Source organism: Perognathus longimembris, chromosome 11 (assembly GCF_023159225.1).
Source record: "Perognathus longimembris pacificus isolate PPM17 chromosome 11, ASM2315922v1, whole genome shotgun sequence".
Lineage (NCBI taxonomy): Eukaryota > Metazoa > Chordata > Mammalia > Rodentia > Heteromyidae > Perognathus > Perognathus longimembris.
The window spans coordinates 32,592,345-32,618,662 of record NC_063171.1 but is presented as its reverse complement, the minus strand read 5'-3'; the positions used below and the strand labels follow the sequence as shown (position 1 = coordinate 32,618,662).

Genomic DNA, 26,318 nt, shown 5'->3' with positions numbered 1-26,318 from the left:
AAATGGCCAGAAGTGGCGCTGTGGCTCAAGTGGCAGAGTGCTAGCCTTGAGCAAAAAGAAGCCAGGGACAGTGCTCAGACTCTGAGACTAAGCCCCAGGATTGGCAAAAAAAAAAAAAAAAAAAAAAAAAAAATCAAGTCTAGACTTATCCCTCAATTCACTGACTTGCCTTGGATCCTCTTTCTTCAAATTGGCTTTTTCATCTGAAATTAAGAGCTAATTTGGAAAGGGCATCAGAAGCTTCTCTCCTCTAGGCAGTTCCTACACAAGGCCCTAAGACATGGAGTGAGAGGACTTGGTGCCTAGCTTGCGATCGCATATGACCTTTGCAAACTCCCAGGCAGGCTGATTCAACCGTTCCCACATTCTAAAATGATAGTGTTTGTCCATCTAGGTCATGAGCAGATCCAGGCCCAGTTACAACGATCATTCCTGATCTCTGCCAACTATATTTGTTATTAAGTATTCCCCTGAGAGGAGAGAGGGGGCAGAGTGGGCCTCAATGCCGCAGCCTCCAACAGCTCTTCAGGACTGGCACTCATCACAATGGGGAACAACGCGGGGTCATAAGTTCTTTATAGCAACTCAGCCTGCCCTTGGTACTTAACTGCCAGAGGCAGATCAGATCCCTCAGACACTGCCTAAGTTGTGTTGAATTTCAAAACAAGGATTAAGTAAAAGTATTAAGTGTGATTTATTTTTAAATTCACTATACAGTAGCAGTGATCATTTAAGCACTTTTAAAAAGCAACTTTTTGCTGTAAGAGAGCAAGCTAGGGGTAAGGGGCTAAAAATCAAGAGAACAAGCTGTAGTGTTTAAGGACCTGAGGTAAGTCTTCATGGGGGGCTGGGAGGGGGCATTGAATGAAATCAATTTCCAATTTGCACAAAGCCGGACCTTTGTCTATTACTTAAAGCCCTCTATCTGAATCATCAGCTTTATCAATGGAAATGACAGAAGACCACAGCTTTAAAAATGTCAACAAAGCTCACTGCCAGTGGCTCAATGGCCACTATATAGGAGACTGTGATCTGAGCACTGAGGTTCAAAGTCAGCCTGGGCAGAAAAGTCCATGAGACTCATCTCTAATTAAGTAATAAGTGTAGTACTTAGCACTTAAGTGTAAAACGTAGCTGGGGTTCAAGTGGTAGAGTACCAGCCTTGAGTGAAATTAAGGGACAGCACCAGGCCCTGAAGTTAAGCCCCAGTACCAGCACACACACAAAAAAGTCAGCAAACATAAATCATATCTACTGACTCTACTAGGAACCTACAAAGTATCATGTTCTTAAAGTAAGGTAAAAACAAAACAAAATTAACATGGCTGGAATCTTGGTTCTTGGCTTTGACAGATTTCACAGGAATGGGCTTTAAGGAAAATCGGTTTCTGATTACTGTCTGAAGGGCATTTAGGCACATTTTCATTAGAGAGGTAAGTGATAGGTGAAGAACACTGGACCATTATCTTATCCAGAATGACTGGAAGTCTGGATTTGACAAGTTCCCAGTTTTCTCTCATGGACAGACTTCATAGAGAATTTCAAAAAGCAGACTCCACATCGCCCATCTCCACGCACACAGTCTTCAGCTGAGAATAATAATCGATTGTCGCCCGGCCATTCTCTCTGCCAAACCCTAAATGGAAGAGAAGGGGCTGGGATGAGCTGTCACTGCCACCAGCAGAGAAGGCACACACTCCTCACTGGGACTGGGAAGGACACAGAATCTTAACATAGGGGATCAATCTTCAATCCATGTGCTATCTGTGAGCTAGGGATGGGAAGTGTGACCCACAAGTCTTTAGGGGTAAGGACAGGAAAAAGTGTGACCCACAGGTCTTTAGGGCTAAGGATAGGAAAACACCCAACATGAACCTTAACTTCAGTGTACATTATTCTGGGTGATTCAGACCATACTAAAGGGTACCTTGGTAGCACTTATATTTGGGCCTGTATATTCAGTTATTCCAAGTGCCCTTCAGAGATAGAGGTGACTAAGAAATACCAGGATAATTCTAAAGACCAAATCAGACTCTCAAACTTAAGAGGACCATCTTAGCAGTGTTTATATATTTGACAAGCACATGACACCTGTGTTTGCCAGAGACAGGGTCTCTGACATAAGAGACTTATGTCTGTTACATTGTGATAATACACATCTAACTATGAAATAAGGCACCAGAGGCTTAAGGAAAACACTCCCAGTGGGATGTAGTTAGAATTGTGGTAAATTAAGACATTTTAATAACTTGGCCCAGATAGAATGAATTAATATATGCACACCAGAGCCCTCTGCAGGCATTTGGCCTCCATTCCCATAGACTGGCACAGTGGGTCTAGGCAGGACCAGGAGCCTATACATTTGCCCAGGTGAATAATACACAGGCAGACTTATGACCGCTGGGGTATAATGACTGGTTATGACAGTCCCCCTAGCAACCCAGCTTGCTCTTGTACTTTCGAGCTCCTCACCTGACTTCTTATAGCCACCAAAGGGCAGTTCCACAGGGCTGACATTATAGTTGTTAATGAAGCACATTCCAGCCTGCAGCTCAGCCACCACTCTGTGAGCCCGCTGGAGGTCTCTACGGAGAAGAGAGACTGTTCTGGTTATTCACAGTGTTTCTGCTATGCTCCTACAAGAACAAGTAAGACTGCTCATTCTAAAGGACCCGGATTCTTGCCAAATTTTTGTTTATTCAAAATGCTTCAAAACTTTGCACCATTTAGGCAAAACAGAAATACATTTAGATGGGCTGGGGATATAGCCTAGTGGCAAGAGTGCTTGTCTCGTATACATGAGGCCCTGGGTTCAATTCCCCAGCACCACATATATTAAAAAAATGGCCAGAAGTGGCGCTGTGGCTCAAGTGGCAGAGTGCTAGCCTTGAGTGGGAAGAAGCCAGGGACAGTGCTCAGGCCCTGAGTCCAAGCCCCAGGACTGGCCAAAAAAAAACAAAAACAAAAACAACAAAAAAAAAAAAAAACACCAGGACTGGCAAAAAAAATAAAAATAAATAAAAATAAAAAAATCCTATTTTAAGCTAGGTGCCAGTAGCTCACCCCTGTAATCCTAGCTACTCAGGAGGCTCAGATATGAGAATCGTCGTTCAAACCAGCCTGGTCAGGAAAGTCCGTGAGACTCTTATCTCCAGGTAACCACCAGAAAACTCAAGTGGTGCTGTGGCTCAAGTGGTCGAGCACTAGCCCTGAGCTGAAGAGCTCAGGAAGAGCACCCAGGCCCAGAGTTCAAGCCTCATGACCAAAAAAAATCCTGTTTTTGAAGACTACCACCCAGTACTTACTTGCTTACAGTTTTCTAAATTGTAGAAATACGGAAAGGGGTGACATTGTCCAAAAAGAAATGTACTCTTTACCTGACTTATGTAACTGTAACCCCCCTGTACATCACCTTTAAATAATATTTTAAAAAATTAGGGGCTGGCAATGTGGCTTAGCAATAGAGTGCTTGCCTAGTATGAACAAAGCCCTGAGTTCCATTCCTCAGAACCTCATAAACAGAAAAAGCCAGAAGTGGCACTGTGGCTCAAGAGGTAGAATGCTAGCTTTGAGCAAAAAGAAGCCAGGGACAGTGCTCAGGCCCTGAGTCCAAGCCTCAGGACTGGCAAAAAAATAAACATAATAAAATAAAATTTAATTGGAGAAATATGTATGTTTCCAATAAGTATCTACCCCAATGCTTTACACAAGTCAGAACCTAAAATGTTTACTCGGTGAAGGAATGGAAGAGGACAGCTTTTTCATCAGGAAAGTTCATGGTTCAATTTACACTGAGAGTCGGGTTGTCTGGCCATTGATGGCAAACTACCAAATGCTGCTTTGGCATCTTCTCACTAAAGGCAAAGCAAACAAGATTGGGGGCGGGGGGCATTATCTTAGTGGCAGAGCGCTTGCCTGGATTAAAGAAAGCCCTGGGTTCTAACCTCAGCACTAAAAAGCATAGACTGCAACAAATGGAAAACACTGATTGCTGAAGAGAGGAGAACCTGTAGGGAGGTCTGCTGCTCATCTTAGCAACCTACAGCTCATCCCTTCAAAGCTGCTTCATTCGGTGTCCCTTTCTACATACCTGGTAAAAACACCAGCTGCTAGTCCAAAAGTGGTGTTGTTGGCCCTTTTCAGAACCTCCTCTTCACTGTCAAATGATAAAATGGACATAACTGGTCCAAAGATCTCTTCCTGAACACAGGTCATGTCATCTCTGCAATTAGCTGCAAACATTCATAGAAAGCCGTATGTCAGAGAAGGGAGGATCAGCTCAGACACTCAAAAACGTCTTATTCCTGTGTAACTTGAGAGTTGGAATGGGAGGGGAAGGGGGAGAACAATGGAGGGGGCGACATTGATCAGCATGCACTATATTCAAAACCTGACTTACAGAATTGCAACCTCTTTGTCCAACTACTGAACTATAATTTTTAAAATCTCATTTTAGAAAATGTTTTAAAATGCATTATTCACAGTAAGCAGGAAAATACAGAGCTTTATTTTTTTTTTAATTCCCTACACTGTGAATACTAAAATATCCTTTCCACTTGGCAGTTCCATAATTCCTGTTAAAGTGATAGCCTTTGAATAATTCTATATCTACCGAGTCAATTAACATTGATTTTATAAAATATTCATAACAATGTTACTTTAATAGTGAAAAGAAACAAATACACAGGGCTGGGAATATGGTCTAGTGGTAGAGTGCTTGCCTCCTATACATGAAACCCAGGGTTCGATTCCCCAGCACCACATATATAGAAAACGGCCAGAATGGTGCTGTGGCTCAAGTGGCAGAGTGCTAGCCTTGAGCACAAAGAAGCCAAGGACAGTGCTCAGGCCCTGAGTCCAAGGCCCAGGACTGGCAAAAAAAAAAAAAAAAAAAAAAAGAAATACACTAAAGAGAAGAAACTAAATAAACAAAAACTAATACCCTGGGACTAGGAATGTATGTGGCTTAGTGGTACAGTGTTTGCCTACCATGCATGAAGCCCTGGGTTCGATTCCTCAGCACCACGTAAACAGAAAAGGCCGGAAGTGGTGCTGTGGCTCAAGAGTTAGAGTGCTAGCCTTGAGCAAAAAGAAGCCAGGGACAGTGCTCAGGCCCTGAGTCTCAAGCCCCAGGACTGGCCAAAAAAAAAAAAAATACACACAAAACAAACAATAAAACTAATATCCTGGGGCTGGGGATATAGCCTAGTGGCAAGAGTGCCTGCCTCGGATACACGAGGCCCTAGGTTCGATTCCCCAGCACCACATATACAGAAAACGGCCAGAAGCGGCGCTGTGGCTCAAGTGGCAGAGTGCTAGCCTTGAGCGGGAAGAAGCCAGGGACAGTGCTCAGGCCCTGAGTCCAAGGCCCAGGACTGGCCAAAAAAAAAAAAAAAAAAAAACTAATATCCTAATGATAAACTTCTTTTTGGTATTGGTTCTGGGGCTGGAACTCAGGACCTAGACTCTGTCCCTGAGTTTTTTTGCTTGAGTCATAGCTCCACTTCTGGCTTTTTTGGTGCTTAATTAGTATAAAAGTATCATGAACTTTCCTGCCCAGGCTGGCTTCGACCTCTGATCCTCAGATCTCAGCTTCCAGAGTAACTAGGATTACTAGTATGAACCACCAGTGGCTAGCTACTTTCACTTCCTTGAACTGCCAAAACAACACAAGATTTCTCGTGGAACCTAATACATATGGCTGACCTAGAGGCAAGGCACCCAGAGGGCTTCAGTGGTAACCCATATATACTTATGACACCTGGGTAGTTGCTCATACTCCATACATACTTTATACATATTCATTCCTATATACTTAATACTTCATTGAAGCCATCTAAAAGCAGACAAGAAGACATACTTAATATACAAGGTTTCATGTAATATCCATCTTTTAATTTGGGATCCTCAGGTACATACAGCTCTCCACCACATAACACTTTAGCACCCTGGGAAGAAAAGAGAAAGAATACATATTCTGTATTAAACATGTCACTCAGATACTCATTCCTGAAACGTTAAATTCTCCCCATTGCAACAGCAGAGCCTAGCATTGCAGAAGGCATGAATGGCTACCGGATATTAACCAGAAGAGGCATTCAGCAAGCAGCCATAATCTAGCCTTCCTTTGCGCTCTTAGTTGCCTATCATTTCTTACCTCTTCCTTTGCCAATTTAACAAAGCCAAGAACCTTCTCCAGATGTTGTTTGTTGATAAGTGGACCCATCCTTGTATCTTCCAGAAAGGGATCTCCAATTTTTATCTTCTGGGTCTGTTTCACCACTTCTTCAGTAAATTTATCAAGAATTCCCTTTTGTACAAATACTCGTGTGCCATTACAACAAACCTAAAGGGCAGACACAAGACCTGAATTTGTATAAGGAAAGAAAAGTGAAATGGAAAAAGAAAAATAATCTAGCAAGAAACATGAAAGTTTATTATTATCACTATGTGGTTGTACAAAGGTTGTAATTCCATTGGTCAAGTTATGAGGACGATGCTTCTTGGACAGTGCCATCCCTATTGTTCCCCCCTAGTAGCCTCCTTCCATCTCTACCCTCAAGTTACATAGTTCATTTTTTACATAATGTATATTAAGGGCTGGGAATATGGCCTAGTGGTAAAGTGCTCGCCTCGTATACATGAAGCCCTGGGTTCAATTCCTCGGCGCCACATATAGAGAGAAAAAGCCAGAAGTGGCGCTATGGCTCAAGTGGTAGAGTGCTATCCTTGAGCAAAAAGAAGCCAGGGACAGTGCTCAGGCCCAGGACTGGCAAAAAAACAAAACAAACAAGCATAATGTACATTGAACACAATGACTGCATTTGTGCACTCTTCCTACCTCCATTTGTGTGCCCCCCTCACCCCATGGTACTTTTTTTTTTTTTTTAAGAATTTTTTCATTTCTAAAAATTGTCCCCAATCCTACTAGGAAAAATCACATGTGTAACTGTAGACTACAATCTGGCAACTACAATCTGCCTTTAAGCTAAAAGTTAATGATTATGCTGAATACAAGTGGCTCATGCCTGTAATTCTAATTACTTAGGAGACTGAGAAAACTGGACAACTGAGGCTCAAAGTCAACTCAAGCAGAAAAGTCCCATATCCAATTAACCAGCAAAAAGCTCAATGGAAGTGTGGCTCAAGTAGTAGTGAATAAGCAAGCTGAGCAAACAACCAGCCAGGAGTTCAAATCTCAGAACCAGCAAAAGGAAAACGGTCCTGAGTAGGTCTATATGATCCAGAAAATATCCTATTTCTTTGTAACAGCTACTCACTCTGGCAATATATTTCAGGAGTAGGAGAGAACCTTAGAGAAGGCATAGATTAAAAGCTATATTCTTAAACATATATTTTAAAATTTGAGCATTTCAAGCTGGGTGTTGGTGGATCACATTTGTAATCCTAGTTATTCAGGAAACTGAGATCTTAGTTAGGTCTGCAGCTCAAAGCCAGCCCAGGCAGCCCAAGAGATTGTTTTTTTGTTATTGGTGGTGGTGGTCTTGGGGCTTGAACTCAGGGCTTAGGCGCTATCCCTGGGGTTTTGTTTTTGTTTTGTTTTTTGTTGCTCAAGGTTATCACTCTACCACTTTGAGCCACAGCTCCATTTCCAGTTTGGGGGATGATGGTTAATTGAACATAAGAGTCACCTTTTTTTGCCTGCCTTAAGACTCTTCTCTCCAATTAACTACCACAAAGCTGAAAGTGGAGCTGGGGCTTAAGTGGTAGAGTGCTAGCCTTGAGCAAGAAAAGCTAGGAGATAGCACCTAAGCCCTAAGTTCAAGCCCCAGGACAGGCATACACACATACATACGTACACACACACACACACACACACACACGAACATTTTTAGACAGTAGTTGACTCTAAAAGTGTGCAAATATTCACTAGACTTTCTCATGGACATTAACATAAATACTGGGCTGGGAATATGGCCTAGTGGCAAGAGAACTCGCCCCGTATACATGAAGCCCTGGGTTCGATTCTCCAGCACCACATATCTAGAAAATGGCCAGAAGTGGCGCTGTGGCTCAAGTGGCAGAGTGCTAGCCTTGAGCAAAAGGAAGCCAGGGACAGTGCTCAGGCCCTGAGTCCAAGCCCCAGGGCTGGCCAAAAAAAAAAAAAAAAAAAAAAAAAAAGAAAAAACAAAACAAAACAAAAAAACATGAATACTATTCAAATACAGTAAAAATAATCAAACAGATGGGGCTGGGAATATGGCCTAGTGGTAGAGTGCTCGCCTCGTGTACATGAAGCCCTGGGTTTGATTCCTCAGCACCACATATATAGATAAAAGTCAGAACTGGCACTGTGGCTCAAGAGGTAGAGTACTATCCTTGAGCAAAAAGAAGCCAGGGACAGTGCTCAGGCCCTGAGTCCACACCCCAGGACTGGCAACAAAAACAAAACAAATAAACAAAATAATCAAACAGAAAAGAAAACTAGGGGCTGGGGATACGGCCTAGGGGCAAGAGTGCCTGCCTCATATACATGAGGCCCTGGGTTCGATTCCCCAGCACCACATATACAGAAAATGGCCAGAAGTGGCACTGTGGCTCAAGTGGCAGAGTGCTAGCCTTGAGCAAAAAGAAGCCAGGGACAGTGCTCAGGCCCTGAGTCCAAGCCCCAGGACTGGCCAAAAAAAAAAAGAAAAGAAAAGAAAACTAGGCTGGGGATATAGCCTAGTGGCAAGAGTGCCTGCCTCGGATACACGAGGCCCTAGGTTCGATTCCCCAGCACCACATATACAGAAAACGGCCAGAAGCGGCGCTGTGGCTCAAGTGGCAGAGTGCTAGCCTTGAGCGGGAAGAAGCCAGGGACAGTGCTCAGGCCCTGAGTCCAAGGCCCAGGACTGGCCAAAAAAAAAAAAAAAAAAGAAAAGAAAACTAAACAAAAGAGATCACCATGAAAAGAAATAGAGTGGATTCCAGAATATAATTAGTAAAAACAAAAAGCAAAAGAGGGTACTTGTACCTACCCATAAGAAGATGAACTAGGAAATAACTAAGTATATGCTCGTTTATGCAAAAAGCAGCACAAAATAGGGAAGGTAGACATAAATGATGGACAAGTTAATGATGATGGGAGTTCATGGGAACAGAAGAAGTAGGGCTTTGTGAAATTCTGACATTTAAAACCAGTTAAGTGTTTTACCCAAAGTTATGGTTTTTTTGTTTTGTTTTGTTTTGTTTTTTTGTCAGTGGTGGGGCTTGAACTCAGGGCTCAGGTGCTATCTCTGAGCTCTTTCACTCAAGGCTATGGCTTTACCACTTTGAACCACAACATCACTTAGGGTTTTCTGGTGGTTAATCTGAGATAAGAGTCTCACAGACTTTTCTGCCCAGGTTGGCTTTGAACCATGATCTTAAGATCTTAGCCGCCTGAGTAGCCAGGGTTACAGGCATAAGCCACTGGTTCCAGGCTAGATTTTTTTTTAATATATGGAAAAATAAACTCACAATGAAACAGAAACAAAAGAAATGAAATCTGCCACTATAAATGAATATCCTAACCATACTGGGCTGACAAAAGTAGCACTTGTTTTTGCAGTCCTGGGGATGGAACATAGGGTTTTTCTTATGCTTGGCATTCTACCACTAAACTACATCCCCATTCTCCATGGAACTCTTAAACATAATGTTATGCCCAAACTTCTAGATAAAGAAAGACTACTTTTCACAGTGGTACAGACTCATCAATCTGATACTACTGTAGTGCATTCTAGGATTAAGTAGTTACTTAAATACACTGTGGATGACAAGAATCACATTTCTTACTGCCAGAAAAGGAAAACTACAAACAGGGAGAATGTCAAACAGGAACACACCCAAGTCCTATGATGTGGAACTATAATTGGAAGAACCTGAAATAACTTGTGGCTATGAATAGACATATAAACATAGGGGTGTGTGTGTGTGTGTGTGTGTGTGTGTGTACCCATACACATTAAATATGTATTTCCTAGCACTGGCCTCTTAGAGAGTATAAGAGCCCTTATACACCTTTATACCTTGCTTTTTATTTTGGTTTCTATTGTTTTTTGGCCATGGGCCTGAAGACATGCTAAGCAAGCACTCTTACCACTGAGCCAAATTGCAAGTCCACAATTTTGGTTTCTAAACACTTTTGTGACTCAATAAAACCAGGGATGCCTAGACCAACTGATTGTAGGGCAGCCCAGGAAAGGAGGAGTCATTCCTAGAGACAAGAACACCTTACCAAAATTGAGAGACACAGGGTAAAAAAAGACAAACAAATACAAAAGCAATACTTGCAAAACTGTTTGGTGTAAGTGAACTGAACAACTCATGGAGGGAAAGTGAAAGGGGGAGGAGGGAGGGGGTATGAGGGACGAGGTAACAAACAGTACAAGAAATGTATCCAATGCCTAATGTATGAAACTGTAACCTCTCTGTACATCAGTTTGATAATAAAAATTTGAAGAAAAAAAAATGAACACCTGGCTATGATAAGAAATAATGAAGTGCCCTAAGAAAAAAAGTATGGGGCTAAGAATATGGCCTAGTGGTAGAATGTTTGCCTCACATACATGAAGCCCTGGGTTTGATTCCTCAGCACCACATATATAGAAAAAGCCAGAAGTGGCGCTGTGGCTCAAGTGGTAAAGTGCTAGCCTTGAGGAAAAAGAAGCCAGAGACAGTGCTCAGGCTGAGTTCAAGCCCCAGGACTGGCAAAAAAAAAAAAAAGTTGCAGAGGGTCTGGGAATGTGGCTTAGTGGTAGATTGCTTGCCTTGCAAGCATGAAGACTTGAGTTCGATTCCTCAGTGCCATATACACAGAAAAAGCCGAAAGTGATGCTGTGGTTCAGATGGTACAGTGCTAGCTAGCTTTGAGAAAAAGAAGCTCAGGGACAATACCCAGGCCCTAAGTCCAAGCTCCAGGACTGGGGGGGGGGGGGCGCGGAGTTGCATAAAGGGGCTCCTACTAGTCAAACCTACAGTTATCTGAGTATCAAGATAAATAATGGTTGTATAATAAATGATTATAAAATAAATAATGGGGGCTGGAATGTAGCTCAGTGGCAAAGCACTTGCCTAGCAAGTGCAACATCCTGGGTTCAATCCCCAGTACCAAAAACGAAAAAAAAAAAAAAAAAAAAAAAAACAACCAGTTAAAATAAGTAATGGATTGCAACCCATAGAATGAAATACAAAATATGTAGATAAATGAAAAAAAGGAGAAGACAACATTCCTTCTCTGACACAGAGAAGATAGAAAACCACCTTTTGGCATCCAATGAAATAAAAACAGTTCTCAGCAGGGATCTTCACCAGGAAACCAAACTAGTGAGTAAAACGTTTGATGAGAAAAGAAATAGTCTCAACATACCTTGCAGAAGATAATTCTTAATCATAAAGGAAAAAAAAGTAAGATCACAAAATGGATCTTGAACAAGATCTTTTGCTAAGAGGACATGAACCAGTTGATAACAGTAATGGTACTATGTCAATGTTAATTTATTGTTTTACTAAAAGAGTACTGAGCCAAGTTGGGTGCTGATTGCTCACACCTGCAAATCCTAACTACTTAGAAGGCTGAGATCTGAGGATCACAATTAGAAACCAGCCCAGTCAAGAAAGCCTGTGAGACTCTTACCTCCGACTCACTACCAAAATAGCTGGAAGTGGAGCTATAGCTCAAGTGCTAGCCTTGGGCAAAACTCAAGGGCAGTGCCAGGCCCGAGTTCAAGGTCTAGTACTAACACACATACACACACACACAGTACTGAGCTGATATAAAAGATTGTACTTCTTTGACATTAGCAACACTGAAATATTTGCAAGTTAGTAGCCTTCATTGTAACAGGCAAACATAGAGAGAGAGAAAGAAAATATCATGTAAATACTTTCACTTTAGGTTCCAGGGTATGAGGAAATTTTCTGCAACTATTCTGGAAGCCTGCAATACCTCAGAACAGAAAGCAAGAGGACACGCTGTTAGATCAAGAGTAGACACTCCTAAGCCGCTCCCAGGCAGGTCCATACCTGGCCTTGTGTGAGGAAGTTGGCCATCAGTGCCCCCTTCACAGCATTATCCATGTTACAGTCAGAGAAGATGATGAGAGGAGATTTGCCACCAAGCTCCAAGGTAACAGGTTTGATTCCTTTAGCTGACATCTCCATGATCTTAAGAACAAAACAGCATGAAGATGAACATGAGTTAGTCTGCAGGCTAAGCCACCCACACCTAAACCCACAACCCCTCTGAACTGTGTACAACCTACAGCCTTACCCAGCAGGACACTGTGCCCTTTGTCTACTTAAAATACTCATTTCTAAAAATCTGAAATACATCCACAGAACTATACTTCAAAATCTAAAGAGGAAGTCAGGCACTGGTGGCTCTTGCCTGTTATCCTAACTACTCAGGAGGCTGAGTTCTAAGGATCAAGGTTTGAAGCCAGCTAAGGCAGAAAACCCTATGAAATGTTAATCTCCAATTAACCAGTAAAAAGCAGGAAGTAGAGGCATGACTCAAATGGTAGAGTGCCAGCCTTGAGTGAAAAGGCTAAGGTACAGTGCCCAGGTCCTGAGTTGAATCCTCACTACCAGCACAAGCACATAAATAAATATTAAAAATACAATATAAAGAGGGAGTTCATTTAAAACCCTGGCAATTCCCAGGATTATCAAGCCAGGAATTCTTCTTGTATTGCTGTGTTTGGGGCTAATAGAGCTCAGAACACAAACTAAAGCAAAAAATAAATGTACGTGAAATAATCTGACAAAAATAGCCTCCTAGACAGGCTCTCACTCTCCCCACTGTACCCTCAGCCAGGGGAGGGACCTTCTCCCTACTCAGCCCTGTGCATGCTCTCTTCCTGCCTCACACTTCCATTTCAGGCTCCGGCCTGGTAGATTCCAAACCCATTCAATAAAATCTAGGTAAAATCCAAAGACATACAAAATATATCCTGGACACAGTAGTACAGATTCAGCATTTCTGGAACCATGTGAGTTCCCCAGGACTGGTTTCCTCTGTACCTTCATTCCAGTAGGCACGCTGCCAGTGAAGGAGACCTTGGCCACATCTGGATGCTGACAGAGAAACTGGCCCGTGGCAGCGCCTCCCTGAACCACATTGAAGAGCCCAGGAGGCACACCAGCCTCGATGTAGATTTCAGCCAGGAGCAAAACAGAAACAGGCGTGAAGGGAGAAGGTTTAAAGACCATGGCATTTCCTGTATAAATGCAAAGCACACACACACACACACAAACACAGACTCGAGTGATGATCCTTTGAGAACAAGCCCAGAGACTTCCCACTGTTTCTTGTTCGCCCATAAAATCTCAGACCTAAAATGTTGTTAACAATAGACAATCTTGTCCTTTCTATCTTGCTTTCTCTCATTAAAAGCACCTCACACAATACATTTGCTCAGTCTCAAATAGTAATTATTTATACTTGTATAATAAGGTCATTGTATATAAATCACCTCATTTAAAGCTTATATCAGCAGCTGAGGTATAACCCAGTCCCATTATGTACTAGTTAAAACCAAATACATGAAAGGTTCGTTTAATTAGGGTCCCCAAAGCTAATGGCTTACCTCTGAACCATTCCTCCTCCATATACTGTCTCTCCATATACAAGGATACTCATGACCACAGGACAGACACCACATTTCAGTGTCCCAACTGCAGTGTTCCCTCAATATCCTTTAAAGATACAGTCTTGAGGCTGGGAATATGGCCTAGTGGCAAGAGTGCTTGCCTTGTATACATGAAGCCCTGGGTTCAATACCCCAGCACCACATATATAGTAAACGGCCAGAAGTGGTGCTGTGGCTCAAGAGGTAGAGTGCTAGCCTTGAGCAAGAAGAAGCCAGGGACAGTGCTCAGGCCCTGAGTCCAAGGCCCAGGACTGGCCAAAAAAAAAAAAAAAGATATAGTCTTACTCCCAGCAATCTTCACTTTTCAACCAGCAAAGCTGGTTGAAGGTAATGGCTTATCTTCTACTTCTAGAAATTCTTGTCCACAAAGGCCAAATTTAATTCAATTTAGCAGGAAAAAGTTGAATTGCCTCCATTCCTTATATAAAAATAGAGAGCTGAGGGCATGATTCAAAGGTAGAGGACCTCCCACTAGCAAGCAGGTTGACCCAAGTTCAATCCCCACTGCTGCCCAAAACTAAATTTAAAAAAGACAGATTTTTTTTTTTTTTTTTTTTTGCCAGTCCTGGGCCTTGGACTCAGGGCCTAAGCACTGTCCCTGGCTTCTTTTTTGCTCAAGGCTAACACTCTGCCACTTGAGTCACAGTGCCACTTCTGGCCATTTTCTGTATATGTGGTGCTGGGGAATCAAACCCAGGGCTTCATGTATACGAGGCAAGTGCTCTTGCCACTAGGCTATATCCCCAGCCCCCATTTTTTTTTTTTAAGGAATATATAGACATGACCAGTGGGTATAACTTAAGCAATTTGAGGGACAAGCAGGCCCTTCTGCACCCAAGTGTATGTTTATGGAGTGGTGAGGGGCAGAGAACAGGAGAGAATAGCAGCTCACAGTGAAGAATAATTCATTCTTACCGCAGGCCAAAGCTGGAGCTGACTTCCAACAGGCAATCTGGAAGGGGTAGTTCCACGCTCCTATCCCCACACAGACCCCAAGTGGCTCTCTTCTGGTGTAGCCAAAGGATCCACCTTGGAGCTGGATGTGTTCACCTGAGGGGAAAACAGAGGAGAAAATAGGGCAGAGCTTGCTGAGGGATGGTAGTACATGCCTATAATCCCAACACTAAGATAGATTTGGGAGAATCTCAAGGGACAGTCTGAGCTACCAAAAATCCTGTCTCAAAAAAATAAACAACAGGTGGCTGGGGATGTGGCTTAGCGGTAGAGTGCTTGCCTAGCATGCACGAAGCCCTGGGTTCAATTCCTCAGCACTGTATAAACAGAAAAAGCTGAAAGTGGCTCAAGAGGTAGAGTGCTAGCCTTGAGCAAAAAAGAAGCCAGGGACAGTACTCGGGCCCTGAGTCTAAGCTCCAGGACTGGCAAAATAAATAAACAAATAAATAAATAAATAATAAGCAATAGCAAGAAAAAGAACACAGGCCCATGCTCCCCAAGATTTTTATCAGCACATGTTCATCCTACTGAATATTCTTTTCTTCCAGGTACTAGGGCTTTTTGTTGGTTAGAGATAGGAGTCTCACAGACTTTTTCTGCCAAGGTTGGCTTCAAATTGCAGTCCTCAGATCTCAGCCTCCTAATTAAGTATAAGTCACTGGCACTTGGCTTTCATCCCACTCAATTCCCACCCCCCAAAATTGCCAGGGCCTCTTTTGGATAAGTCAAATGAAATTAAATGAAAATGAGGGGAAGACTTAGCAGCAAAGAAATGTGGGTACTATAAAACCTTAGACTTCTGGCCCAGCTAGGACCTACTAGCCATCAAATAAGAGATGGTGCAAGCTTTCTAGGTTGTTAATCTTTTGCTAAATCCATAAAACAACCACATATGACATGTTCTTGCCAGAACGTGTACATGCTAGGTGATTTACATGTAGTAGCTCATTTAATCCTTAAAACAACCCAAGAGGTATAGGGCATTATCTCCTGCTTAGATAATATAAATCCTGTGCACCCAAGTAGAAATCAGTGACCCCCAGATTTAACACAGGACTGTGTTAACTCAACAATGTTTGCTCTTCATCACTAGGCTCTGCTCCTCCATGATCTCATAAGCAGAGCTTCAGGCAAAGGCTTACCAGCCATGCATCCAGCCAAGCCTGCAAAATACTCCAGGGTCTGCCAGCAATTTTCAATGTCTAAGCAGGCCTCGAAGATGGACTTCCCGTTGTTGATGGTCTCCACACTGGCAATTTCCTTTGTCCGTTCCTTTGGGTAAAACAGAAAACTAGATAAAATACATTACTTGATTTATAAAAATAGTTTGCATTTTTCAACGAAAATGAAAGTGTTCAGGGGTGTACTCAATGGTAAAGCACCTTCCCAGCAAGTTCAAGGCTTTTTTAAAGAAAAAGAATGGTAGAGTTGCATTTGTAATAAATAAAACTGACTTCCAGAGCAGCCCTGTTCTTCATGGGGCTTGAACTCAGGGCCTAGGTGCTGTCCCTGAGCTATTTTACTCAAGGCTAGTGCTCTACCACTTTGAGCCACACCTCCACTTCCAGTTTTCTGGTGGTTAATTGGAAATAAGAGTCTCATGGACTTTCTTTCCCCGACTGGCTTTGAACCGGGACCCTCAGATCTCAGCCTGAGATCTGAGTAGCTAGGATGACAGGTATGAGCCACCAGCACCCTGCTCTGTTCTTCCTTTTAATTGTAGACACTTGAGATTTCATTTAAGACTACAACCTCATTTCAAGATCTGCTAAGGAAAAAAAAAGTGTTTCTAATGTTTTGAAGATGAGCTAGTCAGGATGCTGAGCCCCAGAGGATCAAAGTTCAAAGCCAAGTAAGGCAGAAAAGTCCTTGAGATTCCATCTCCAATTAATCAGCAAAATGCCAGCCTGGGGGGTATGGCTCAAATGGTAGAGCATCAACCATGAGCAAGACTGCCAATGATTGGGCACATGAAGACCTGAGTTCAAGCGCAATACCCCTGCATGCACGCACGCACACACAAGCTCACACATGTGCGCGTGCGTGCACAAGCACACACATCTGTATAAATACATATTTGAGCATAAATAATGAGAATGATCCTTAGAAAAACAATGTATAAAAAGGAAAAGAGTATCAGTAAATCTCAGGGCAAAAATATTACATATTATTTAGGACTAGAATTTCATAATAATAAAGGGTTAATTTATATTCACACTCTCTCTCTCCTTTTATATTTTGGAGCCTGGGTCAATGTCAGCTCCAGCTGATCTGAAACATCAAACAGAACGACTTAATGCAGGTTCATATGATCATTATACAAAGATGCTGGGATTAGAGGTATGTGCTACTGTGCCTGTCCTGGGCCAGCTCTAAAGAGGACATGACCATGCTCACAGAAGGAAAAGACATAAAGGGCACATTAAAATTATTATTACCTTCAAATTATCACTTTTTTTTCCACCAAATTAAAAACAACTTCTTGGCAGTACTGAGGTTTGAAGTCAGGGCCTTGTGCTTGCCTGGGCTGGCCTCAGACCATGATCATCCTATGTATGCCTCCCCTCCCAAGCAGCTGGGAATCACCATGCCTTGCCTGTGCTTAAACTGCAAACCACCTCATATCCACTTCTAGAGTAGCGGGGATCGCAGGCATGAACCTTTACACATTCCCATAATGCCACCCAATTTTCACTAACAACATGCCACCTTGTCAAGCACTGGTGGCTCACATCTGCAATCCTAGATACTCAGGGCGCTGAGATCAGAGGACAGAAGTTCAAAGATAGACCAAGCAATAAAGTCAATGAGACTCTATCTCCCAATTAACCACCCCACACACACACACAAAAAAAGCCAGAAGTGGGCCATAGATCAAGTGGTGGAGTACAAGCCTTGAACAGAAAAGCTCAGAAACAGCACCCAAGTCCTGAGTTCAAGACCCAGACCTGGCACAAAACAAACATGCTACCATTCAGCAAATCTAAAATTGCCATTTTATCACTTCTGCATATTCACTTAGCTGTGGTTAGGGTCATCATGTGCTTCCTGGAAGCAAACTAAGGCAGGGAAAGATCTGGCAGATCACATAACAATTTCAACACAACTGACAATAGCAGAGGGCTGCATGCTTCTCTGCATCACTGAGGCTATATGATGTATGTAGGAATTTAAAAGATTACTGAAATTTGTGTGTGGGAGGGTGGTTCCTGAGACTTGAACTCAAAGCTTTACTTGCTAGAAAGGCTCTCTAGTGCTTGAGCCACATCTCCAGCTCTTTTTGCTGTTTTGAGGGTTGTTGGTTTTTTGTTTTTTTTTTAAAGGGGAGGTTTTGCTGGTCCTGGGACATAGGTGCTATCCCTGAGCTATTTTGTGCTTAAGGCTAGCACTCTACCACTTGAACCACAGCACTACTTCCTGCTTTTTCTAAGTAGTTTACTGAAGATTACAGTCTCACAGACTTTTGTGCTCAGGCTGGCTTTGAACTGCTATCCTCAGATCTCAGCCTCCTGAGTAGTTAGGATTACAGGAATGAAGCACTGGCACCTAGGTAGCTTGCTTTTCTTTTTGTACTGGTCCAGGGGCTTGAACTCAAGGCCTGGGCATTGTCTCTGAGCTTTTTGTTTCTAAACTCAAGGTTAGTTCTCTACCACTTGAGCCACAGCTCTACTTTGCATCTTTTCTTTTTCTGGTGGTTAATTGGAGATGAGTCTGCCTAACTTTCTTGCCCAAGGTGGCTTTGAACCACAATCCTCAGATCTCAGCTTCTTGGGCCTGAGTGGTTAGGTTTACAGGTTGTGCGTGCGTGCACATATGTGTGTGTATGTGTGTGTGAGAGAGAGTGAGAGAGAGAGAGAGAAGTGGGGCTTGAACTCAAGGCCTGGAACCAGAGGTGCCCAAGTGTGTGTGTGTGTGTGTGTGTGTGTGTGTGTGTGTGTGTGTGTGTGTGTGAAAACTGGTGCTTGAATTCAATGCCTGAACACTTTCCCTGAGTATTTTCACTCAAGGGTGATATTCTACTACTTGCGCCATAGCTCTACCTTTTGTTGGTTAACTGGAGATAATCTCACAGACTTTCCTGCCCCAGTTGGCTTCAAACTGCAATCCTAAAATCTCAGCCTCCTGAGGATTACAGACATGAGTCACCAGTGCCAGGCTTTGTGGTGGTTATTTCTGAGTTATGGTCTTGCTTTCTGTCCAGGCTGGCTTGGACTATTATTTTATTTATGCCATTGCCAGCTTTTCCTGGGCCAGCTGGCTTGCAACTGTGAACATTTTTATCTTAGCCTCTTGTGAAGCAGGAATAACAGGCATATATCACCATATCCAACTATTGCTTGAGAGGGAATCTTACAAACTTTGGCCCTAGCTAGCCTTGAACCACAATGTCCCAAATCCACCTCCTAAGTAAACAGGATACAAGAATAAACCACTGGGGCTGGGAATATGGCCTAGTGGCAAGAGAGCTTGCCTCATATACATGAAGCCCTGGGTTCAATTCCTCAGCACCACATATATAGAAAAAGGCCAGAAGTGGCGCTGTGGCTCAAGTGGCAGAGTGCTAGCCTTGAGCAAAAGGAAGCCAGGGACAGTGCTCAGGCCCTGAGTCCAAGGCCCAGGACTGGCAAAAAAAAAAAAAAAGAATAAGCCACTGGCACCAGATGATTTATTACAATGCAACTACTAATTACTATTATAATTATTTCTACTGACTTGCTCTAAACTATGTGTACCAAATCTGTAAGTATATATATATATATACATATATGTATATATAGTATGTACATATGTATATATAGTATAGAGACACATATATATATACACATATTTGTGTGTATATATATGTGTGTGTAAATATATGTATATATATATATATATATATATATATATATAGCCAGTCCTGGGGCTTGAACTCAGAGCCTGAGCACTGTCCCTGACTTTGTTGCTCAAGGCTAGCACTCTACCACTTGAGCCACAGCACCACTTCTGGATTTTTCTATAATATGTGGTGCTGAGCAATTGAACCCAGGGCTTCCTGTATACGAGGCAAGCACTCTACCCCTAGATCACATTCCCAGCCCAAATCCGTAAATATTTATAGATTTACTTTTATTGTGTAATAAAGCCTTTACATAAAAAAAATTTTTTTTCCTTGCTGGAATGTTTGTTTGTCAGTCCTGGGGCTTGAATTCAAGGCCTAGGCTCTGTCTCTGAGCAATTTTGCTCAAGGCAAGAGCTCTACCACTTTGAGCCTCAGCTCCACTTCCAGTTTTTGAGGGGTTAACTGGAGATAAGAGTCTCTTGGGGACTTTTCTGCCTAGATTGGCTTTCAACCATGATCCTTAGATTTCAACCTCTTGATTAGCTAGGATTATAGGCATGAGCCACTGGTGCCTGGCTTGGAAATTCTTTTCTTACAGAGTATACATTCTGGCCAAACAAAGCTTCATACTTTTATTTAGCTTCAAACTCTGTGCTTGTGCCTTTAATACGGTCACAGCAATTTTCTTCTCCTTTAATACTTTCACAGAATTTTCTTCTCAATAAAGGAAGTATACCTGCTCCTGCACCGGACATATCTGGCACACACAGAACCACCACAGGCCCTGCTAACGTGCTTGTTTTCATTTTAATTTTTTTTGGCCAGTCCTGGGGCTTGGACTCAGGGCCTGAGCACTGTCCCTGGCTTCTTTTTGCTCAAGGCTAGCACTCTGCCACTTGAGCCACAGCGCTACTTCTGGCCATTTTCTGTATATGTGGTGCTGGGGAATCAAACCCAGGGCCTCATGTATATGAGGCAGGCACTCTTGCCACTAGGACATATCCCCAGCCCCCTTGTTTTCATTTTAGACAACCATCAGAGGACTTTTGGTTTCACATGAACCCCTTAAAGTCATGTGGACTAAGCACATGAAGATTTTGGTGCTTCGCCAACTTTCTTGGTCTAAACAATTCTATTGCCAGAATTCTATTGTCAGAATAGCCTAGTTCTGTATCAGGCTATACTGTAGAAAGCCCATAATGGGGGCTGGGAATATGGCCTAGTGACAAGAGTGCTTGCCTCATATACATGAAGCCCTGGGTTCGATTCCTCAGTACCACACACACAGAAAAAGCCAGAAGTGGGCGCTGTGGCTCAAGTTGGCAGAGTGCTAGCCTTGAGCAAAAAGAAGCCAAGGACATTGCTCAGGCCTCGAGTCCAAGCCCCAGGACTGGAGAGAAAAAAAAAAAAAAAAAGGTAAAAAATAAAAGCCTATAATGGTATGTCAAACGTGACCATTCTGGTAGCCTCTAGACACCCTTTTCAAGAGTGGCTTACTGTATTTAAGGCCCCTAAAAAAGTCACCATAGGGGGCTGGGGATATGGCCTAGTGGCAAGAGTGCTTGCCTTATATACATGAAGCCCTGGGTTCAATTCCCCAGCACCCACATGTACAGAAAATGGCCAGAAGTGGTGCTGTGGCTCAAGTGGCAGTGTGCTAGCCTTGAGCAAAAAAAGAAGCCAGGGACAGTGCTCAGGTCCTGAGTCCAAATCCCAGGACTGCCCGCCCCCCCAGAAAAAAAAAAGTCACCACAGTTTTCCACTCGGAGATATCAATGATTTACATTTTGGTGTATGCTCTTCTTAATTTTCTAACTTTCTTTAATGAATATCTAGTCTATCACCACTACACACACACACATGCACACGTACACAGACACCCCAGAGCATAAACTCAGGGCTTTGTGCTCTGACCATTTTCATTCATCCATGACATACAACCACTTAAGCCCCACCTCTAGTTCAGGATTTTTGCAGCTTAACTGCAGATAAGTATCCCTTATATTTATCTGCCACCAAGCCCAGATTAGTATTGAAATTTTTCTTTTTTCCAGCCCATTTTGTTTTAGCTATTTTTGACACAGGGTCTTGTTTTTTTCTTTTGTTTTTGCCTGGGTCAGCCTAGACCATGATCTAGTACTATAAGGGAAAGAGAGAGAGAGAGAGAGAGAGAGAGAGAGAGTGTTCAAAACAAAAGAAGGAAAAGAAAACCTGCCAAGAGATGTCCAAGAGCCAAGATGTAGACAAGAATTACTGAATAAAAGCCTGTTTCATATCCAAGGTAGCTGTGTGAAAATCTTTTTCCATTTTATAAAAACATTAAAACCTAATGTTGCCTCAAATCTGAACTCCAAAAATCCCTCAAAACAATGTAAGAGGAGTTTTCTGGAAGGTACACTATTAATACACACCCTTATTATTCTGGCAGCTTCTAAAAGGATTCGAGACCGCTCCATGCCAGACTTTTTACTCCATATTTTAAAGGCAGCCTTTGCATTTTCAACAGCCAAACTGACTTCTTTTTCTCCAGAACATGTGAAAGTAGCTATCACTCGGCCTACAAAAAAAAAAAAAAAAAAAAAAAGACAGTTTTAGCTCATTACTGCAACCCATTTAATTAAAATCATTATAAATCAACCTTCTCTCAGCTTTCCTTTCCTCTTTCCTTATTTATTTTCTTGCCAGTCCCAGAGCCTAAGGACTGTTCCTAACTTTTGTACTGAGGGCTAGTGCTCTACCACTTCTGGTTTTTGTGGTTCACTAGAGATCAAAGTCTCATGGACTTACCAGCCCAGGCTGGCTTCAAACCACAATCCTCAGATCTCAGCCTCCTGAGTAGCTAGGATTCTAAGTGAAAGCCACTCCTTTCTTCTTTTTTTAAGTATAGTCTCATTATAGGGGGAAAAAAGCCATGAGTTAAAGTCCCAGTACCAATTCACACACAAAAAAGTATGGTCTGATTTAGTAACTTTTTATACCAGAAGTTCCTTAGTGTGTGTGTGTGTGTGTGTGTGTGTGTATGTGTGTGTTTGCACATCTGACTCCTTTAGAGGCTGACAAAGGTTGCAGAAAAACATATTTAACCACATCATGGAATAAAATGAGGTATCATCCTCTGCTCTAAACTCACCATGGTTTTGGGAAAGATTGACTCTCCTTTGCTGTATAATGGAGCCACTAGCATTGAGTTGCTATATGTCATTTGACAACACTCCCTAAATACTGTCCCAAAATTTCAGGGGTGTGGTAGATTCAAAGTAGTCTTTTTTTTTTTCTTTATCAGTCCTGGGGCTTGAACTCAGGGCCTAGGTGCTTCTTCACTCAAGGCTAGCACTCCACCACTTTGAGCTACAGCTCTACTTCTGATTTTCTAATGGTTAATTGGAGAAATGAGTCTCATGGCCTTTCTTGCCTAGGCTGGCTTTGAACCATGATCCTCAGATCCCAGCCTCCTGAGTAGCTATAATTACAGATGTGAGCCACTAGAGCCCAGCTCTGAACACTTGGGTTTTTTTTTGTGGCCAGTCCTGGGGCTTGGACTCAGGGCCTGAGCACTGTCCCTGGCTTCTTTTTGCTCAAGGCTAGCACTCTGCCACTTGAGCCACAGTGCCATTTCTGGCCTTTTTCTGTATATGTGGTGCTGGGGAATCAAACCCAGGGCCTCATGTATACAAGACAAGCACTCTTGCCACTAGGCCATACCTCCAGCCCCCTGAACGCTTGGTTTTTTAATTCCTTTCTATATTGTAAGTCCTGCCACACTGCTGATACTGGATAGATATAGCTAATAAGCAATAACAGCAGGGATTTAAAAAAAAGGACTCTAAAAGCAAGAAAATCCTTCTCTCAAATAAAAAGAGAAAACATTTCTTCAACTTTTATGCTCTACTTTCTACTGTGCAGCAAAATATAAAAAGATGTTTTTCTAGGCTCATACCCCAAGGATTGTAAACAAAACCAACTCTTTCAACAGAAATGAAACACTTAAAAAGAATATTTATTATCCTTAACCAGTAGTACAAAGTGTAGGAATTCTGAAGCTGGGCTGTGACACCTGGAAAGGGTTAAGAAGAGATTGGAAAGCCATCTCAAACAGCCCTCAGAAGGCTGAGAGCTGTGTCCTGGAAAAGTCAAACAGTCAAGGCAAGACAGAGGTATAAATTAGTACCCTATATGTATTTAAGTTAGAGCTGTATGGACACTAAAAGCTTAAGACTGCTGGTGCTGGTGGCTCATGCCTGTAATCATAGCTACTCAGGAGGCTGACATCTAAGGATCACTGTTCCATGCCAGCTGGGGCAGTAAAGTCCATAAGACTTATCTCCAATTAATCACAGAAAAAGCCTTTACTTTGGAAGTAGCACTGCTGTGACTCCAGTGGTAGAGTGCAAGCCTTGAGCAAGAGGAGCTCAGGAACGGCACCCAGGCCCAGAGTTTGAGCCCCAGGAACAGGAAAAAAAAAGAAAAAAGAAAAGCTAAGACCTTGGAGATAAGATGGATATCTATGTGTGTTAGGGTTGGAATGTTTACTGCTCCCTTGGCTCCCTAACGATAAGGGAGTCAATTATTACTATGTATACAAATTGAACCTCCATTTTAATGGTTGTAACCACAAGATGGATGCCCTAGTTTGTGTACATACCTGTAGCCATCAAAAATGGCTTCTGAATTGCTAGGACTATATGCGGTGAGTCCACCCTGCCAAGTTTCCTTTAGGATCAATATGGGAACAAAGGCAGAGAAGTGAGCTCCTCTCACAAAGGAACAGCTATCAGCCGAACTGTGGCCCTTTCCAGGACTGACCAAAGGCTGCTCCGTGGCTCAGTGAGCAAGGTCAATCCAATACTCCCCAACCCCTCTGCAACTGGTTACTGCTCTGACAACACACATCCTTCTTATTTACACCAAATACATTGTGCCCAAAAATATTTGACAGCAAAACAATCCCAAGGGGCAAATAAAACAAGTAACTACTCAACTCTGAGTAAAAAGGTTGCCGTTTTACAGAATGAGTAAACTGTGGAGAGCCAGTTAACAACATAACATTGTATAGTATACTTGTTTGCTCAAAGCTTAACTCTGGAAAGCTCCCAGTACCCAAAGCGGAAACTGTCAAGAGGTTAACAGACTCGTGGATCGCCCTGACCGCGGTGTTACCTACACAAACACATTACACTCCGCATTCTCAACGTGTCCAGTCAAGCTTGGGGCAGGAGGGGCTGAACAAAAAGCTTGTGAGGTTTTTTGTTGTTGTTGTTTTGATTATTTTTTGTTTTGTTGCTAGTCCTGGGGATTGAACTCAGGGCCTGAGCACTGTACCTGGCTTCGTTTTGTTCAAGGTTAGTACTCTACTTCTTGAGCCACAGTGCCACTTCCAGCTCTTTCTGTGTATGTGGTGCTGAGGAATTGAACCTAGAGCTTCATGTATAGGAGGGCAAGCACTCTTACCACTAGGCCATATTCCCAGCCCCTGTCCCTGGCTTCTTTTTGCTCAAGGCTAGCACTCTGCCACTTGAGCCACAGCGCCACTTCCGCCTTTTTCTATTTATGTGGTGCTGAGGAATCAAACCCAGGGCTTCATGGATAGGAGGAGAGCACTTTACCACTAAGCCATATTCCTAGCCCTAGATTTGATTATTTTTTCCATTTCTCTTCCCAATTCTAATCCACATAGAGATGTGGGATGTGCGCCCAGGAACGATGCACCCGCATCACACATCTGCCTACGGCCGCCGGGGAACCGCCTCCCGTGCACACGGCTGACGAAGTCACGGAGGGCCCCCGCACCGCACCGCCCGCTCCCCGACGAATGGCTCCATCCAGACCGAGGGGCGGGCACCCGCGACCTCACCGCGCACCCACCAGCATCCCCAGTCCCCGGTGGACGCGCGGCCCAGCCCGCCGGGCGAGGGTCCAGGAAGTAATCTCCCCACCAACTCCATCCAGTTACCCGTGGCGGGCTCGAACGCCTTTTCGGTGCCGGAAGCGTCCACCGGCTCCACGCGGACTCCGCCGCGGTAATTGAGCGGCTGCGACACGACAAAGCTGCCCGTGCTCATGGCGGAAGCGAGAACCGTGCGGAGGAGACACGAAGTGGGCGCCACCAAGGAGCGGAGATTCATGGAGGGCTGCGCCGAGCGGGGGCGTGAGCGAGAGTGGAGGGTTGCAAGGGGCGGGGCTGTGGCTTATAGGGAGATGGGGGAGGGAGCCACAGATTAGCGGGCCTCAAAGGGAGGGGCGGGCCGTGACGTGCAGGAGCGACTGGAGGATTGGCTGGCAGCGAGGGGCGAGCCGGTAGTGGGGCGGAGTCATGTGTGTCACGGGGCGGGGCCCCAAACTGAAGGCGATTAAGGCTAGGTCCAGGCTTCCAGGCACAGGGTCTTTGGGTCTTCGGGTGCAGGCCAGAATGGCTTTTTTTTTTTTTTTTGCCAGTCCTGGGCCGTGGACTCAGGGCCTGAGCACTGTCCCTGGCTTCCCGCTCTAGGCTAGCACTCTGCCACCTGAGCCACAGCGCCCTTCTGGCCATTTTCCACATATGTGGTGCTTGGGAATGGAACCGAGAGTTTCATGTGTAGGAGGCAAGCACTCTTGCCACTATGCCATATTCCCAGCCTGCCAGAATGGCTTTGAGAGGGTGGGGCTGCATGCCAGGGTCCTCAACACACACAAGACCCCCAGGGAATTAGAGGAATGTAAAACAGGTCCTAGGCTGGGGATATGGCCTAGTGGCAAGAGTGCCTGCCTCATATACATGAGGCCCTGGGTTCGATTCCCCAGCACCACATATACAGAAAATGGCCAGAAGTGGCGCTGTGGCTCAAGTGGCAGAGTGCTAGCCTTGAGCAAAAAGAAGCCAGGGACAGTGCTCAGGCCCTGAGTCCAAGCCCCAGGACTGGCCAAAAAAA

General features: G+C 43.6%; 1 protein-coding gene across 1 annotated transcript; it reads right to left on the bottom strand.

The window, feature by feature from the left end:
- Positions 1–670: 670 nt before the first annotated feature.
- Aldh9a1 (aldehyde dehydrogenase 9 family member A1) lies at positions 671–25,578 on the bottom strand. Its single transcript, XM_048358329.1, has 11 exons — positions 25,364–25,578; positions 21,825–21,970; positions 15,734–15,863; positions 14,553–14,687; positions 13,009–13,205; positions 12,010–12,150; positions 6,158–6,346; positions 5,861–5,948; positions 4,091–4,232; positions 2,473–2,585; positions 671–1,636 (listed from the first exon to the last, which is right to left on the bottom strand). The coding sequence occupies exons 1-11, from the start codon at positions 25,533–25,535 to the stop codon at positions 1,542–1,544; spliced, it is 1,548 nt and encodes a 515-aa protein (XP_048214286.1). The 5' UTR covers positions 25,536–25,578; the 3' UTR covers positions 671–1,541.
- Positions 25,579–26,318: the final 740 nt, after the last annotated feature.

Excerpts from the sequence above, each read along its gene's own strand:
- Aldh9a1 (XM_048358329.1), bottom strand. The coding sequence starts at position 25,535 with ATGAATCTCCGCTCCTTGGTGGCGCCCACTTCGTGTCTCCTCCGCACG. Across the intron at positions 14,688-15,733 it reads CTTGGCTGGATGCATGGCTG|GTGAACACATCCAGCTCCAA; the intron begins GTAAGCCTTTGC and ends TTTTCCCCTCAG. Across the intron at positions 2,586-4,090 it reads GCAGCTGGTGTTTTTACCAG|AGACCTCCAGCGGGCTCACA; the intron begins GTATGTAGAAAG and ends TCTTCTCCGTAG.